Source organism: Catharus ustulatus, chromosome 17 (assembly GCF_009819885.2).
Source record: "Catharus ustulatus isolate bCatUst1 chromosome 17, bCatUst1.pri.v2, whole genome shotgun sequence".
NCBI classification, from domain to species: domain Eukaryota; kingdom Metazoa; phylum Chordata; class Aves; order Passeriformes; family Turdidae; genus Catharus; species Catharus ustulatus.
This window is the reverse complement of record NC_046237.1, coordinates 6180649-6197898: the sequence shown is the minus strand read 5'-3', so window position 1 is coordinate 6197898 and position 17250 is coordinate 6180649. Positions and strand designations below refer to the sequence as shown.

The following is a 17250-nucleotide window of genomic DNA, read 5'->3' as shown; positions in this document are numbered from 1 at the left end:
GGGAAGGTCTCTCACCTCCTTGGGGGTCCCCCCCTTGGATGGGTAATACACAACCCTGTATTTCTTTGGTGGTCTCACAGGAGGGCTCCAGGCCAAGTGCATGCTCTTGGAGGTCACAGCAGATATTTTCAGGTCAGTTGGGCTGAGCTGGGGACCTGTGTTCACAGGGGTGTCTTTCACAGCGCTGCCTAGGAATTAAAAACACAGTTATTTTCTTATATTCACACTCCTCATGCCAAATGTACTTTCCAGCTCATAAATATGAGTGACATTTTTCAAATCAAGTTGCAATCTCATTCCCTATAGAGTATAGAAACTGTTCCAGACTGTTCTGAAATAAATATTTTAAAACTGGGTGTACAGAGAACATAAATATTCCCTAAAGAGCAGGCTGTGTATTTTGCTGGGTGCTACAAGTAATTCTTCAACACAAGTCTGCGTTCCTCAATCACAAAAATTTGCCAAAATTAACAAGCAAAATTACTTTGGTTTCTTTTTGGAGAAGCTCATTTTTCTTCAGCCTAGCCTTCACCTTTGTAAAATGTCTAATTATGTCAAATACAAATCAATAAGAATAAATTAATTCATTTATATAAATGTGCAAAGCATTAAAATAAAATTATGTTTGAAAATTAGACATTCCCATCCTGCTTAGGTCAATCTTAGAGCAAAAAGACACAGAAATATGTACACAATATTTCTCCTGAGGATCTAAGCTAACATCTGGAGGGGTTCTTCATGCTCTTCATCATGCAAGCTGTTCCCCAGCAAAGGAAAGAAGTGGCTGCTTGATTTGAACTGGAAAATGCTGGAGATCCAGCATTCAAGGTTTAGTGGAGAAAAAAGAAATGTGTTTAGATGTGTTATCATCTCCTCATCCTACCTCCACATTTACCCCACATTTTTCCCTAGTATATTTTCATATTAGTTCTCCTGCTTTTTCTGCCTCTTTTAGGTTGAGAGAAACCCAGACAAGGAGATGGTCACCACACATTTATCACACCACAGGACAAAGGAGGAGGGAAGGGAATCCCCTGTTCCCTACGATGGCAATCGCTGCCATTCGGTGATAAGGGAATGGTGGGCAGCAGGAAGCTCAGCCCTCACCCAGGATGTCCCACATCACCTGTGGTTTCCTTGTGGCTCCTCTCCTTGATCCTGGCACACAGGACCCGTGTGAGTTTGCCCACCAGGGAGCCGAGCAGGGGGAAGTCCAGCACGTTGTACACGGTGAGCTCCAGCGGCTCCGAGGCCACCTGCCGCAGCTCCGCCTCGTCCGCGTTCTTCACCCCTGCGCACAGAGCCGGGCTCACAAACCACCCCAGCACCACTGAGCCGCTCCCAGCCATGGGCTCAGCACCACCCTGCTGTCCCTGCCCTCCTCTGCTGCCCCAGGGGACCTGGGCTTTCCTGCAGCCACCACCCCAGCCCAGCCAGGGAGATCTTCCAGACCTTCAGTGGGCTGGATCCACCAGGCTGATCTCCCTTCTGTTCCCCTGCTCCCCACCACCTGCAGCCTTTGCTAGCAGAAAGGTAGATATTTTTCAAGCAGAAAGGTAGGTATTTTTCAAGCAGAGAGGCAGTTGGCATAAACAGATGAGGGACTGAATGAACAAACAAGCATTTTATATTTATGAGGTGCCAGCGCTCCCCACAGAGAGCCTGTTGTTCGTCTGAACATCACACTGCATTGCTGGGATGAGCAAAAAGCAGCCCGTTTATATAACAGAACTTCATCACACAGCATCCTCCATCCCCACCCTTCAGCTCCCCATCCTCATTAACTCTCTGCTGACCAAGCTCTACAACTCATTTTGCTTCCCAGAGTTAGGTTCAAGGTTCCCTAACACTGTCCAAGGAGGTTCAGCAGCTCTCCTCCCTCCATAAAAGCCTCTTACCTTCATAACCCTATGCAAGAAACTCTCACTTGCATGTTCCCAACATAAACTAGCACTTTAACTTTTGGAGATTGCAATTTTAGGGCAGTTTTTATGTAACTTTATTGCTCATTTTTCAGTCTCCTGCCAACCTCATGTGGTCCTCAAGGCCAGAACTGCTCCAGGCCATTCTGTGTCTCAGTGCTGCTGCCAGACAGTGAAAAGCAGATAATGTTTTTATTCAGAGAAATGGGAAGTTGTGAGAGGCAGCAATTACACAGGAGTTCTCCTGCCATCCCCAATACAATGTTCTCTTGCCTAATTCCACAAATGAGAACATTGTTTTCATTGCACCAGACCCTGAGGCCCCCAAAGGTCTTTAGATGGGAGGTGTGAAATCTCTTATGTGAATACTTTCTCCAAAAAGAAAAAATTCTTTTAAGACACTGCCTGGGCTTAATAAATGAGTTCATTTTCATCTGAGCCACAATGTAATGAGGTCTCACCCACCACCTCAGTTCTACAGCCTCAGGATGCTTCTGTCAAAGTTGAGGGAACATAACCTTCAATTTGAAGATGACCAAAAATAGGTTGGCTTTGTCCTGCAGCTTATCAATGGTTGTGATCTTACCAATGGCAAATATCTCTATGCCCAGGTTTTTCAAGGTCTGAGCAGCCAGGTTGGCATCATCCTGGGATTTCCCATCAGTCAGGAGGATTACCAACTTCTCAGCCTCCAGCCGGGCGCCAGCATCTGGTTTCAGATTCTGCTCCAGGACGTGGGTGAGTGCTAGACCTGGGGAGGGGCAGAGATGGAGCTGGTGCCACAGCCTTCCAAAAAAAAAACCCCATGCCTTTTTCTGTTTTCTCTGCTCCCCAGAGAGCACATCATCCATGGGAACAGCTTCCCCCCCGTGGGTGCTTAGAGCCCTGCAGGGCGGAGTTACCTGTGAAGGTGTTGCCGCCTTTGTACCGCAGATTCCTCACGGCCTCCAGCACCTGTTCCCTCGTGGAGAAAGCGCTCAGATCCCACTCTGTGTGAGGGTCACTGCTGTACTGGGACAGCCCTGGGGAAGACAGGAGCTGTGGGCATTGAGCCAGCCCAGGGGAGCTGCAGGAGCCCCACTCTGGGGACTGGTGTGAGGACTGGCAGGGAGGATCACAAAAATAATGATGGGGGCTGGGGGTGAGCAGATGGGGCTTCCAACTCCACTCCTCTGCAGGGTTCTAAGTAGCATGGAGTTGAGTCTGGGGAGGTTTAGGCTGGATATAGGGAAAAGGTTCTTCCCCTTGAGGGTAGTGGGGCACAGAACACCTTCCCCAGGGCTGTGGTCACAGCCCCAAGCCTCACACAACTCAAAGAATATTTGGACAATGATCTCAGGCACAGGGTGGGATCCTCAGGGTGTTCTGTGCAGGGCCAGGATTTGGACCCAATGATCCTTGTGTGTCCCTCCCAAATCAGGATATTCCACAATTCTGTGATTCCACAGTCCTGCCGTGCTGGCAGCAAAGCGATGCCTCAGACCCCACAGGGCACAGGGTACCCCTGCCATGATGATCAGAGTATTTGATAAGGTTAATCTGGGTCAAACAATCAGCTGCAAGGGCTGAGAAGGATTTACACCACCCTATTTCATGTACAGCCTGGCTGTGAGCATCACAGAGCTGGCAGCAGCCCCATTCCCTGCTGAGCTCACAGCAGCTCCAGTGGGGCATTGCCACTGCCCCCAGTGCACTGGTGGCTGAGCACCCTGTCAGAGCTGGCAGCAAATCCCAAAAGTATCTCAGCATCACCACCCGACCTAGGGCTGCCCAGAGACAGCACTTCTGTTCATTGTGCAGATATTTTTCACAGCCACTAGAGGCCAGAGCTTGCTGCCAGATGGGAAAAACTTCCAAGAGCAGCTCTAGGACACCATCCTAAAGAAATAACAGCTCCCAAGAGGAGCACATAACCACAGGGACAACCACAGCCCCTTCAAACATCAACATCCCAAGGTCAGGAAACGGGAGCATGTCCTACCTACTCTTATCTTGTCTTCTGCAATGCTGAATGGGGAAATCAAATTGCTCAGGAACTCCTTAATGAGCTTGAAATTGTTGCGCCCGATGCTCCAGGACCCATCCACGAGCAGGACAATATCAATCATTGCAGGTGTGTCACACTGAAACTGGGAGCCTGGAGGGAAAAGGGTTGGTACTGAAAGAAGCAATTGTAAGGAGGAAAACCTGCTTCAGTTGAAAGATAAAAAGCAAATGTGCTGTGCAAGGCCTTGTCTGGATGGTGGATTGGACCATCTGCCAGGCTGGCACATGCCAGCATCCTGTGAAAACCAGGAGCCAAGGATAACCCATCCCAGCGCCTCGAAACGGAGTGGTGTGCAGCTGCACCCCTGCCAGGAAGGGGTTAAAGCTGTCAGGAAGCGTGTGCTAACCCAAGCACTGCTCTCTGCAAGCTGTCAGCTCCATTCCATCTCTGCCCCAGCCCCAGTGCTTCCTTTTATCTAGCCTAAGTCTCCAGGAATTGCAGGTGATTGCTTAATTCCATTCCATCACGAGATCCCCTGTGGGCTACAATTATTTAATGGCTTAATATTAAATCCAATCTCTCTGTACAAACCTGCTGGCACCATGGACACTCCAGCTCTGCCTCCCTCCCCACCCCAGGCCTTGTGCTCAGCAGAGGATAAGATAAGGCTTGTTGCTAATTGAATGCATCTTCCTTGAGTATTTCTCAGATGGGGAATTTTCCATCTTTGGTGGAGGGGAAACAGATGATCCCATTAAGATTGATCAGCTCCAAGGAGGAATGTCTCCTCTCACAGACATGGATTTCTAGTGGCCCATCCCATTCCCACCACTTCAGCAGAGCTGGGAGCCACCACAATCTCAGCTGAATCTGAAGGATTCTCACGGATCAGTTATCTGAGAAACACAAAGAACAAGCCCAGAAGGAGGAGCAGGCTGGGTAACAATCATCCCTGGTGTTTGGAAAGGAAACACCTTGGAAAGGTCCATGGCTGGGGGTGCTCTGCTGGAGAACACAAATGCTTACATGAATCTGCCAGGAGCAGAGGGAGATGACAACATGAAGAGAGAATGGTGCCAAATCAATTAAAATCAATAAATTAAATCATCTGGAAGGAATTTTTGGCCTAACTCCAGCTTTCCTGAGAATTCACGTTGCTCTACAGAGCTCCAGATTCCTCCAGTGAGCTCTGACAGCTCCCAAAGCATGACCTAGTGGTTGGAAGCACAACCAGCAGCAGTGTGCTCTGGGGGGGAGAGGGTGGGCTGAAAGCTTGAATTCAATGAGTGTTAGGGAAAACAGCAGGGAAGAAGGAGCAAGACATGTTTGACCCCCCTCTCACCTCGCCTCAGTGAGTCCTTTGTGGGTTTTTCTTTTCCTGGGGACTCTCGCTCCGCATGTGGGGATGGTTTTGGGGTTGTTGTTGTTGTTTCTGTCACGCTGGTCTCCACACTGGGCTGGTTTCTTGTCGTTTCACCTGAGCTCTTTGGCTGTATCCCCTTCTGCCTTTTCTTTTCAGCTCTGTCCTTTGCTGTGCTCCAAAGAGAAAAATCCCATTGTCCTAACTGTGGTGTCCCCATGCAACCCTACTCCTCAGCTGATCTAAGCCACATTTGGCACAGGGGTAGGGGGCTCAGAGAGGGTAAAATTGCAACAATTTTATGGAAATAGGTGGATAAACTGACACCACCTTCATACCTCTCTGAGAGGGCTGCATGTGTGCTCGGGAGCTAAGGATAAAAATTGATCACATCAGCAAGTTTCTCCTTCCCATTATCTTCCACGATGAAAAACAATGAATGTTTATAAAATACAAATCAGGGAAAACATCTCATGGCACCTCATACCCAGTTGCTCTGCAGAGCTCAGCAATCTGTGACTTGCAAACACCCTGAGCTAGTGCAAGACTTTCTGGTTAATGGCCCTGATGGATCCTTCTTCCATCAACAGGTGTAATTCCCTGTTGAGCTCATGGAAACATGAGACTGTAGTTACACACTGTCCTGAGCCAGGGAGGTTGAGGAAATCCTTCTTGTAGAGCACCTGCAGCCCTGAGACACAGAGCTTAGGGAAAAAAGCACCCTCAGCCCCAGTGCTTGTTCTCAAAGGATCCACGTTCATTTGAAGTTTGCATCTGTTGAATTTGGATACCTGGATGTGCATTTTCAGCTTGGCTGGAATGAGGGGCAAATATTTTTAGGTGGTTTACTGTGTTTCTGCAGCTAAGAATTGTATGCAAAGGATGAGACCAGGCCAGAAGGACTCTCTGAAAGAATATCTCTGATGAAGGGAGATTTCAGGGAGAAAATGGGAATGGTTTTAGGGACAGCTGAATGTTCAGCTGGCACAGGCTGTGGTGGCTCCAAATCAATGCTGTGTGAGTCCAGGATGGTGAGAGCACCCACCTGTGTGTGACAGGGCAGTGTCCAGGGCTGGGGGGGTGGCCTCTGCCACCCCACTGTGCTCAGCTGCCGAGCTCCCCGAGGAGGTGACATTCCGAGCTCCTGCGTTCCTTCGGTTATTTCTAGTCTGGGATGCATTTTTGAGTTCCTCTACTGTAGGAAGACCAAAAACAGAGAAATTGCCCATCTAGAGAGGCTTAGGAGCCACAGTCTCTCCCCCATTCCCTGAGTCTTCCCCATCTCCCTTTCTGACCTCCCAACCAAAACAGTACCAGGCTCTGTGATTGCCCAAAATCTGCAGGGTGTGTGCCAGGGGATGGCTCTGAGCAGCCACATCCCCAAGAGCCTCAGGAGCTCTGATGGTCAAATTCAGCCCTCTCCACTTACTCACAAATTTCCTCTTGGCAAACAGAGCTTCCTGGGAGCCATTGAGCACGTAGACCTGCAGGGTGTATTCCTTGGTGGGGCTCAGCCCTCCCACTGTGGCTTTGGGAGTCTTGGTTTTCAGCATGACTTCTTGCTCCGAGTCCCCTGAGGTGGGATGAAGCAGTTCAGAGCATGTCAGAGCTTAAATTTAAGCTGACAATAGCAAAAGCAGCACTGAAATGCAGGGAATGTCTGCCTAGGGACCGCAGTCAGCTCCTATTTATGCTTTAAATTTTGAGGAGCTCTGATTTTTGCTCTTTTTCTCAATGTAGAGTTGGGAAGATTGAGATGAGTTCTTAAAATCCCTGGTACATGCCCAAATGAGAAAATTACTTCCCACCCAGTATCAGTGCAACCCTCACCAGCTTCCCAAGGAGTTGCTGAGTGAAAAGCTGGTGTTCAGAGTGTAAAGACTGCTGAGTGCTTATGAGAACACCCAACTGGCTGAGGTCATTTGTGACAGAATGAGGAAGTGACTCCGTGTCTCTGGAGGTCACCAATGGCACTTGGACTCATCTCACTTCTCCCAGCTGTGCTGTCTCTGCCCCATCTGTCTCCAAGGGCAGTGCTGCCTGCAGGGCACAGCTCATTTTGGGACTGGCACTGCCTCCACACCCAAGCTGTTGGACCCTGTCCTGGGGCTGGGATGGTTTCTGTGCTGGCAGGGCAGTGAGCAGAGGGAGCAAGGCAGTGACTGCTGCCCCAAAACAGCCACAGCAGCTCCCTAAACCGCTCAGAGCAGGAAAGCTCTGCAAGGTTGAACTGCTGGAGATGGAAGTGTTTCTGACCCAGCCATCCATCCCCAGGGCTGGAAACTCCCCAAGCGAAGAGGGAAAGCCTCAGGCATGTGCTGGGAGCCCGCTGGGAATTCCCTGCATTCCCGGGATGCTCATCAGCCTCTGCTGAGCTGCGGCTCTGGGGAGGGAAGGAATGAGAAACCTCCTGCTCCATCCAGCCTGGGAAACAGGTGGGGGCTGAGCTAAAATCGGGTGGGTGATCACAGGAGCTGCCGCCGCGCTCCTGCCCCTTTTCCGGCTCACTGGGAGCTGAATGCCAGCCACGACTGGGGATGCCTCCAGCCCTCCTCCCCCTCGAGGGACATGGTGTCCTTCCAGCACCACCAGGTCCAACATCCGAAATCAGGGAGTAGGGCAGGGAGGCAGAGGGATGAGCCTACCCACACCAGTAGGGTCAAACCCTTCCCACTCCATGTCCCTGCAGGTGCTGGCAGAGCTGGGAGCTCCCACAGGAGAGCCAGGCAATGAACCTGTTCCACTTCTGTCTCACAGAGTCCCAAAGAACAGTGTTTCTGGCTAAACCTTTCCCTAGGATGAAGAGAGCTGAGTTTCATCTCTTTCCAGTGAATGAGTGATAAAGGGACTGTGCCTGTGTTGGGTGGCACTAGAGGCTGCTCCAGAAAAAACCCTTTTCAATGCTGCATGTACAGCCCAGTGAAACCAACCCTTGGAACCAGAACAGGCTGTGGAGAATTCCCTCTCCTTGTCTCTATTCCCTAAATAATGCTCCTATTTGGGTCCTGTTCCAGATAAAAGCTGGAGCTCAGTCCCTCTGCACACACGAATCTCTGCTGGGACTCACGCCCAGGGTGTCAGCACGTACCTGCCATGGGCTTCACCCGAACTTTGTAGCCACTGATGCTCCCTTCAGTCCCTTTCCACTTCATCTGGAGCCTGTCTTCTGCAAGGACAGTGAGTTTGAGCCGGCCTGACCCTGGGGAGGAGGAGACGTGTCCGTGCTGTTATGGGTGCAGTTCCTCCCCCCAAACCCTCTGTGCTGACCCCTCTAAGGACATGGGAGCAGCTGTAGTACAGAGGGACCCTTCCCCAGCCCAGGCAGGTCCTCAGCATCTCCTGGAGCTGCATCCTGCAGTCCCCTTGCACCTCTGCAGGCCTGGAGCCTCCTGTGCAGAGAGGAGTTTCTCACGTGTTCATTTTATACCCCTGCAGAAAGGTAAAGCAGCCTCCCCAGAGCTGGGCTTTCTCTGAACCCTTCATGTCTTGAAGGAGCTGTCATGCTGAATGTTTTTTGACAGTGAGTGTGTTCGGTGCCAACATGTGAAATGGGAGGGCAGCAAACAGATAAATGTGCTCAGCAAAGCTCTTCAACAGGCTTGGGCTGCTGAGAAAAACAGAAATCCCCCAGGTGAAGGATCCCACACTTCTGCAGAATGATCACTTCAGAGGCAGCTCCAAGGACCAGCTGGGTTTAGAATGAAGGAAAGGAAAAAAAAAAAAAAAGCAAAAAAGAAAGAAAAGCTGATAAAGTGTAAATAACAGGTCCTGGCAGGACCATAACTCATGGGCACCAGCTTGCATCAGTTTGCTGCAGGGAGCTGCAAACTAAATGACAATTCCTGAGGAAAAAAATAGTATCAGACAAGGATGTGAAGAGAAGAAAGAGCACATTCCTATATCATCTCCAGATTTCACAGCTATCTGTTAAGCCCAGCTAGATGTCTGAGCTCATGTGTCACTCCTTGAATCAATGATTCCTGTCACACAAATGTCACCATATGAAACTTTTTCACTTGGCTGGATGCAGGATGGCAACTCAGCAGATTTCCCTCCCCTCCTTCTGACACTGTGCCCAGAGCTGCCTTTCCAGCAGGATGCCCTAATTTGCAGTGAGTGAGCACACCATAAACATCTGCACCCAAGTGCTCCCCCTCATTTGAAGCTGTTACCAATCTCTTTCCCTTTACAATTACTCACAAAAAAATAATTCCTAAAGTGACCTGGAGTTTCTGCTCAAACTGTCACCCAGGGCTCCTCAGCTCCCTAATCTGGTCTTGCATGATGCCCAGACACCTCCTGACATCCCTGCTGTGCTGTCACCCCCAGGAAAGCAGAGAGAGCTGGCAGTGAGGTTCCTGCTTGTCTCAGCCCAACATCTGTGCCTTAACCTTTCCTTGCAGAGACTTCCTGCAGGCTGCCCAACAAGCAGATAACTATTTTGGGGGAACAAAGCTCAGATTCACATCTCACCCCGGGCAAATCTGAAGAGGAAGAAAGAAAACAGGGGAAAGAGGGGTGAAGGGCAAAAAGCAAATCCCAAAATCACGCCTAAGAGGAATGGTAAAAGATCATGGAACAATGAGGGGAATTCAGTTAGATTAAACATGGAGCTGTCTTCTTTTGGCCAAGTGTGGTCCAGCTCCTTGGGCATCACTCTAGGAGCCCAGAAGCTAAAAAGACAAGAATGTCCCCAGACAGACCAGAAAGGACATCATCCTCTAAAGCACCATTATGTGCTGGATGCAAATGATCCCCAGTGCCATGAAAGCTCCACTGTTTCCTTGCCCTGTGTTAGATGTGCACTGTTTGATGCTGTAACCTTGCTCTCCAGCTCACAGGGAGTTAAGCCCAGGCTTAACTGCAGAAGTCTGGAAGATACACAGCAGGGAGAAACATCTGTCCCAGCCCTGCAGTGCCAGCACCTCTCTAGAAACCTTTGTGCTCTTCCACAGAGTGTTCAAATGCAATGTTAAGGTGGTTCTTCCACATCAGAAAGGCTGTGCTGAGGTGTTGAAGGCATTTTCTGGTCACTCTGGGGAGCAGGGTGATACAGGAGCAATCACCTCCTGCTTTCTGACCCAGATGTTGCACCACATCTCCCCACAAAGCCCCAAAGCAGCAAAGTGCAGTGACTAAAGAAGCAACACCCTTTTTACTCCTGTTTCTCAGGCTCCCACAGGTCACATAAGCTGAAATGCATCCCTGATGCAAGGGAGTGGCTGAGCTGCTGCCAGAGATGAGGACAGCCCTGGCAGGGTGGGGAGGGATCGAGGGGCTCTCCCCAGATGGGCCCCCTGACCCCTCATTGCTCTTCATGCTTGGGAAAGGCTGTTTGGAGCTCCAGCAGCAGCCCCCTGCAATCCTGCCTGGCTTTGGGAATGCCCCTGGCAGTGGTGCCACTGCCAAAGGGAAGGGCTGGGCCATCCCAGGGGACAGACAAACCACAGGGAGCAGCCCCACAGGGGCAGGGTGTCCTTACCTTGGCCCACTCGTCCCCAGACATGGCTCACCACAGGCAGCCAGGCAAGAAAGAGCCAAGTGTGAATCAGCATTGTGACCAGGACCTACGAAAAGGCAAATGTCAGGAAGGAGAAGTAAAAGTTGTGTTTCACCACATCAAAATCCAGGTTTCTTCTGTCCTCATTTAAGGCACCACAAGCTCCAGACATCACTGATGGCACTGAAAGGGTGGGTGGAGAAGAACACAGATTTTCATGCAATGCCTGCACATTATTTCATCTTTCTGGTCTCTCCAATACAGCTGTTCAGTGCCTTGGACTAAATTGTGTTTATAAAGCTGGTGGGGAACACTCCTCTCCTCCTGCTTGGGCCTGGGCACTGCTCTCTGGGCAGGACAATCCCAGCAGGGAACTCACAGTGATGGGTTCTGCTCTGGTGATGGAAACCAACAACACTGGCAAATGATTGGACAGATAGATTGGGAATCACTTCTGGTTTAGGCTGTTCAGAAGTGATTTGTTCTGATTATCATGGCCACAATCATTACAGGTACACAGACAGCACATTTCTCACGTGCACACACCAATCCCAAGGGGAAAAGCACAGAGAGGAGCACTCTGTGGCAGCCAGGCTCCTCAAACCACAAGTTAATGACATCTGTCATTGCTGTGATAAAGCAATTTTGCAGCAGGAGGGATCCATGGACCCAGTGGAGTTTGTATGTGAACAGCTTACAAAGAAGGGGTTTATTTCTTATTTCATTCCCAAGAAGTTATATCCAGGACTTGTTGGGATAGTTTTGCTTTAATTTCACCTGAACAGACTGAAAGCAGACAGGACAGGCAGAGGACAAGTGTGGCTCAGACATAACCTCTGCAGCATGGCCAAAGCTGAGTGCCAGCTCAGCCCATGGAGCTCCAGCACCCACAGGTGGCTCTGCCAGCCTGGATTTCAGTGCTATCCAGTTTGGGTCAGCAATTTCAGAAAACCACCCTGATGGGAGCAGTGCCACCCTCTCATCTGGGTCTCAGCAAACCAGGTTTTAGGAACACAGTGTTGGCCTTTTGTCATCTCTGTGCTCCACATTTCAGCCTCACTGCTGCTGGCAGAGCCAGCGCCTGCACCCACTGCCTCCTGCAGTGACATTTCCCTTCTGCTCACCTGGATGGACAGGTACGTAGGGGCTCCTGGCAAATGCCTGTTTCCCTTCAAACACAGCAGTTTTGTAGTGATTTCAAGGAAAAATAAATAAATATGCACATGAGTGACCCAGGCATGATCTGTTTAGATTACTGTAATTTCATGATTATAAGCCGCACCATTTTGACTAAAATTTTGGTCTGACCCCAAAGTGTGGCTTATAACCAGGTGTGGCTTATATATGGACAAAGAATGAAAAGTTGCTGTTTTAGTTTGGAGGACAGGTGTCTGCTAAAAAAGGCAGGAGCTTCTCTTTGAAATGGAGAATGTAAACTCCCTCCCTCCAAATTATTATAGTTTTGAAATCAAGGGGTTTTCAGGCAAAAATATGGGAATAAGGAATAACAGTTCTTTGCTAGGGAAATTAAAATAGAAATACAGCACTACAAAGAAACAAACCCCAAACCCTGACACAGTCAGAGTACAACCTGACACCCGTCAGGCAGGGTGTTGGCAGCAGTCCCATCCCATGGTGGCTGCATCCTCCTGCAGTGACAGATGTGGCTCAGTTGGAGCAGTGCTCCTGTACAAGGTGCAGTTTCCCTCCGGAGCTCCAGTGGGGATGTGGAGAAATCCGGTTTTCCTCTGGAGTCCAGTGGAGAAAGGGGCTACTTTAGTGTCCCAAAACCTCTGTTTTTATCTTGGTAAGAAATGTTGGGCTCTTCCCCCTGGCTGGAGCAACTCCCAATGGGATGCAGTAATTTTATCAGTCCCACAGTGGGACTCAATGGCCATGAGCAGAAAATGACTGGCTGGAGGAAGCATGGGTTGTGAAAAGATAAAGAACAATGCCCCGCCTGGTTTCAATGGATGGCCCATTAGCAGAATATCTGCCGTGGAGATAAGGATCACTGCCCCCACCCTCAAGAGATGGTGATAGAACAGATACCTTTTATCACACTCTGTATTGTAATGTGCAGCTTATAATCAGGTGCGGCTTATGTATGGACAAAGAATGAAAAGTTGCTGGCACCTGGAAGTGTGGCTTATAATCATGAAATTACTGTACATCTAAATTGCTGGAAGAATGAATGGAAAAACATGCAAGTTGTAACAGGGAGTTGTTAACCACCCTTCTCTGTCTGTGATTTTTTTTTTTTTTTTGATTGAAGATGAATGGAACAACTGCAGTGTAACTGAAGCCTTTAGCCATGGGAAACACTTGCTTTATTTTTCCAGCTAATAAAATGAGGTCATTGTTTATAAAAAACAGCAAACATTTTATAGGTGGGTTTCAGGACTGACTGTTACCTCAGGAAAGCAGAGCCTGCCCTGGCTGCAGAGGTGTGTGTGCCAAACAGCAGCAAAAAGTCGGCATTTTTCAGATTCCTCAAACTAAAATTTCATTTTGCAATGTCACCAAACTGCTCTAGATTTCCTTGAAACTTCTGTGCAACTCTGCTGACAAACAGGATGCCAAACTCTGGCAAAAGCTCTGGATTGTGTGTGATCTTTTCATGTTAACCAGGATTATATAAGATTCAAAGTCCAGAAGAATAAACTCCTCCAGCCTGCACTGATCTGGGCTTACTGCAGGCTCTGATTCAGACAGGAGCTTCCACCCTGTGCTGTCAGTAAGGATGAGTTCAGTATTGTCATAGAATCACAGACTGGTTTGGTTTGGAAGGGACCTTAAATCTCATCTCATTCCATGGCAGGGACACCTTCCACTGTCCCAGGCTGCTCCAAACCCCCTCCAACCTTGGACACTTCCAGGGATGGGGCAGCCACAGCTTCTCTGGGCACCTGTGCCAGGGCTCAGCACCCTCACAGTAATCCTGGTTTTAAGCCAGACTGGGCACAGTTAGACCCCAGGGTGTGAATCTTCTCTGTAACTTTAAAACAAGAACCAGGGACTTCATCTCCTCTGCCATCTCAGAGGCAAACCCATCACCATTCTGCCTCTTCTCCAACATTCATTTTCCTACCTGTAAATCAGGAATAACAAATGCACCTGCCTGAAGAGGTGGAAGACACACATCTGGAGAAGCTCCCTCTCTCTGACTCACCTGCCACATCCCAAGCCCCAGTTCCAGGACTCTGTGGTCCCTCCCCATCCATTCCTGCCACCAGTGGTGCCACCAGCCAGCCAGGGGCTGAGGGGAGCACAGTGACAGCAGCCTGCTGGCAGGCAGGGAGCCCCCAGCACGCTGATGCCTCTCTCCTGTTACTCACCCCAGGGAAGGAATGTGGAGACAGCAGCTCATGGAGCAAGTGGTGATTATTTCCAGAGCCTGGAAAACAGGGGTCTGTTGGGAACACAGCAGTTTCCACTTGCTTCAGCCTTGTGCTCAGAGGAGATTTGGGGGTTAAGGCAGACAGAGATCCCCTTTTTAGTACAGGAAATTTTACAAGTAGTCGCTTTAGTTAAAGAAAAAAAAAAAAGCTTGCCACAATTTTAAATCAGCAGGACTAAAGGTGAGGATTTGGAGGCACTGTGAATTATTTCCATCTTCCACAGTCACAGTTTGGGGACATTTCCTCATGCCAGAGGTCATCACTGACTCTGCACAGAGGTGCTGGCAGAAGCAATGTCACCTTGTGTCCCTCTCACTGCTGGACACAGGAGCAGCTCAGGGACAGCCCTGCACAAGAGACAGGGACCTGCCCAAGGCAGCCAGCTGCAGGGAATAAATCTGTCCCAATTCCCTCAGTGCTTTGCTGGTTAAAGGACCTAAAACAGGCTAAAACCACGAATTCATCAAATCCTTTCTGTTTTCTCCTGGAAAATTCCTCTATTTCAGTTCCACTATTGAACAAAAAGTCTCAAGCATTGCAGCGCCAGACTAAAAAAAAGTCAGGAGAAAGTTCCACTTCCAGGCTGAGCTTTTGCAGCTCCCCCAGCCCATCAGGCTGAACCCACCCACCCCTCCAGGTGGGAAAAACCCACACAGGTAACAACAAACCCATCCAAGCACTCCCTGCAGCAGCATCCTGCAGTTTTGTACTGTCAACCACAAAACAGAAGGACAAAACAAATCAAACCAACAAGCCAAAAGTGCGTTTCTCACAGCCACAGCCCCTGAGGAGTTGCAAGGCAGTGTTTAGGCTGTCAGGGAATGTTTCCTGCAGCCACTTCAGCGTGAAGGATGGGAGCTGTCACCCTGCCCTGCCCCAAGCACTGCAGCAGCCCCGAGCTTCCCAAACCTGCAGAAATTCCCTGCTGGGATACCCAGCCATGCCCAGCCCCTCCTCGGCATCCCTGCAATCCCAGCCCGAAGGGGAACGGGGCACAGACCTCTCGGAGCGGCTTTTCCTGGATCCACATCGGCTCCAGCTACATTCTGAAATTGTGGGACACGCTGCCCTGCGCCTCGTCTGCTCCCGGCGGGATTGAGAGTTCAATTCCAGACGTCAGGAGGAGAAGGGAGGGGAGGGAGAGGGATGGGGAGGGAGAGGGATGGGATTCCCCCACCTCCCTCTCCACAGGCACGGCTTGGCCCCTTCCCGCGGCCAAATAAAGCGTGAAAAGCGAGAGGTTGCTCCTATGGGCAGAGCGAGCAGCTCTTAGGGGCTTTGCGAATGAAAGAAAAGAAAATTTCCGTCTGGGAGGCTGCACGCTGATTTCCTAGAAGGCAGCAACAAGTGCTGGCTCCCGCCCACCCTGGGACTGTCCGGGATGAAATCAGTCCAGCCCCACTCACATCCCACCCTGGGATTAAATCAGTCCAGCCCCACTCACATCCCACCCTGGATGAAATCAGTCCAGCCCCACTCACATCCCACCCTGGGACTGTCCGGGATGAAATCAGTCCAGCCCCACTCACATCCCACCCTGGATGAAATCAGTCCAGCCCCACTCATATCCCACCCTGGGATACCCGGGATCAGTCCAGCCCCACTCACATCCCACCCTGGGATAGCCGGGATTAAATCACATCCCACTCTCATCCCACCGAAGAGCTGTGAGCCCTGCCTGTGCCCTGCAGCCTGTGCTCTGAAGGGAGCTGTGTTTGGTTTGCAGAAGGAAATGAAGCACATCTGCAGGTTTTGCAGGGCCAGAGGCTGAATCATGACCCGGTGCTGTGGGATGCAGCCCCCAGCTCCTGCAGGAGAGATCCCCAGCACAGGAGCACCTGGGACACACTCCCTGCTCCCTGCCAAAACTTCTGCACACACTTTGTCCTCATTGCCAGGAGGGAATGACTGACAGTGAATTTCTCCTTACAGAGGCCAGATTTTCAGCTGCATCTGCAGGGGCTGTCAGCATCAGCCTCCCATCACATCTGGGGTTTCAGACACTTGCATTGCCATTCAGCAGGAAACACAGATACCTTTGGAAGTGTCAAGTTAAATAGGAAATAAACCACAGTTTTCAAAATATTTTGCACATTAAACAAATATTTCTTAGCTCTTTGCAGTTTTGTTTTATAATCTTGTGGGTACTTAATAGCATCACAATATACAGACCAAGGGATAACACCACAAGGAAGCACTTAAATAATAGAATTACAGAAGAATTTGGGTTGGAAGGGACATAACAGAGCATGTCATTCCAACCTCTGCATGGACAGGAACTCCTTCCAAGCTCCAAGCCCCATCCAACCCAGCTTTGAACACCTCCAGGGATGGGGCAGCCACAGCTTTCCTGGGGAAAAAAAGCAAGAAATCTTAATAAAACAAAGCACAGAGTATTTTGTACCCCAGGAAGCAATGGTTGTCACTGCCCTGTGTGTAAATACCACAAATTAACTCTTCTGTAATTCCTCCTGGGTTTCTCTGATGTTGCTCAGCTACAGTTTTCTTTAAAAGTAGAAGGAGAGAAAGAAATGAGCATTTGTCTCCTGTGCTTTCAAGGAACTCAGATCCAGAATTAAAAATTCCTGCTTTGACACAATAAAATCTGGAGCTGTTTTCAGTGCTTGTGTTCAGGGTGCTATTTCCTGACCTGCCTTTCCCAAGGTGCCCACACCATGCTTAAATCTTCTAGATTTGCCCTTAGTGTGAACCAAGCACCCTGGGTTAAACCTTTGGGACATCACAGACACCCAAACTCTCCCTAAAGAGAATTTAAAAAGCAAAAAGGGCAGATGGAGGTTGCTGAACTCGTGCACTGAATGCTACAAATAACAACTGTGAGTTTATTGACAAAGGGCTGAGGAGATGGTCTGGTTCCACTTAGGGGCTGGAAGGACCCCAATTATCAATGCAAACATCTTGCCTGGACCCTGTTCCAGCAATTCTGTGCTCCAAGTCATCCCATTACCTCAGCACCAGCACTGGGGGAGCAGAAATCCCTTCATACCAAGGGGAAAAAGAGGCAGCCAGCAGTACAGCAATACTTGATACACAGCTGACACCAGATTCTCCAAGAAAGT

General features: G+C 49.7%; 1 protein-coding gene across 1 annotated transcript in view; it reads right to left on the bottom strand.

Moving 5' to 3' along the window:
* Window positions 1-15249, bottom strand: part of COL20A1 (collagen type XX alpha 1 chain) — a 52126-nt gene extending 36877 nt beyond the window's left edge. The window contains exons 1-11 of the mRNA XM_033074955.1: window positions 15171-15249; window positions 10752-10836; window positions 8358-8468; window positions 6699-6842; window positions 6315-6464; window positions 5252-5440; window positions 3904-4059; window positions 2825-2944; window positions 2509-2673; window positions 1127-1291; window positions 16-188 (exon numbers count right to left, since the gene is read on the bottom strand). Of these exons, the coding sequence (XP_032930846.1) occupies window positions 16-188; window positions 1127-1291; window positions 2509-2673; window positions 2825-2944; window positions 3904-4059; window positions 5252-5440; window positions 6315-6464; window positions 6699-6842; window positions 8358-8468; window positions 10752-10836; window positions 15171-15200 (1488 nt within the window). The 5' untranslated portion in view covers window positions 15201-15249. The remainder of the gene's footprint in view (window positions 1-15; window positions 189-1126; window positions 1292-2508; window positions 2674-2824; window positions 2945-3903; window positions 4060-5251; window positions 5441-6314; window positions 6465-6698; window positions 6843-8357; window positions 8469-10751; window positions 10837-15170) is intronic.
* Between the last annotated feature and the right edge of the window lie 2001 nt (window positions 15250-17250).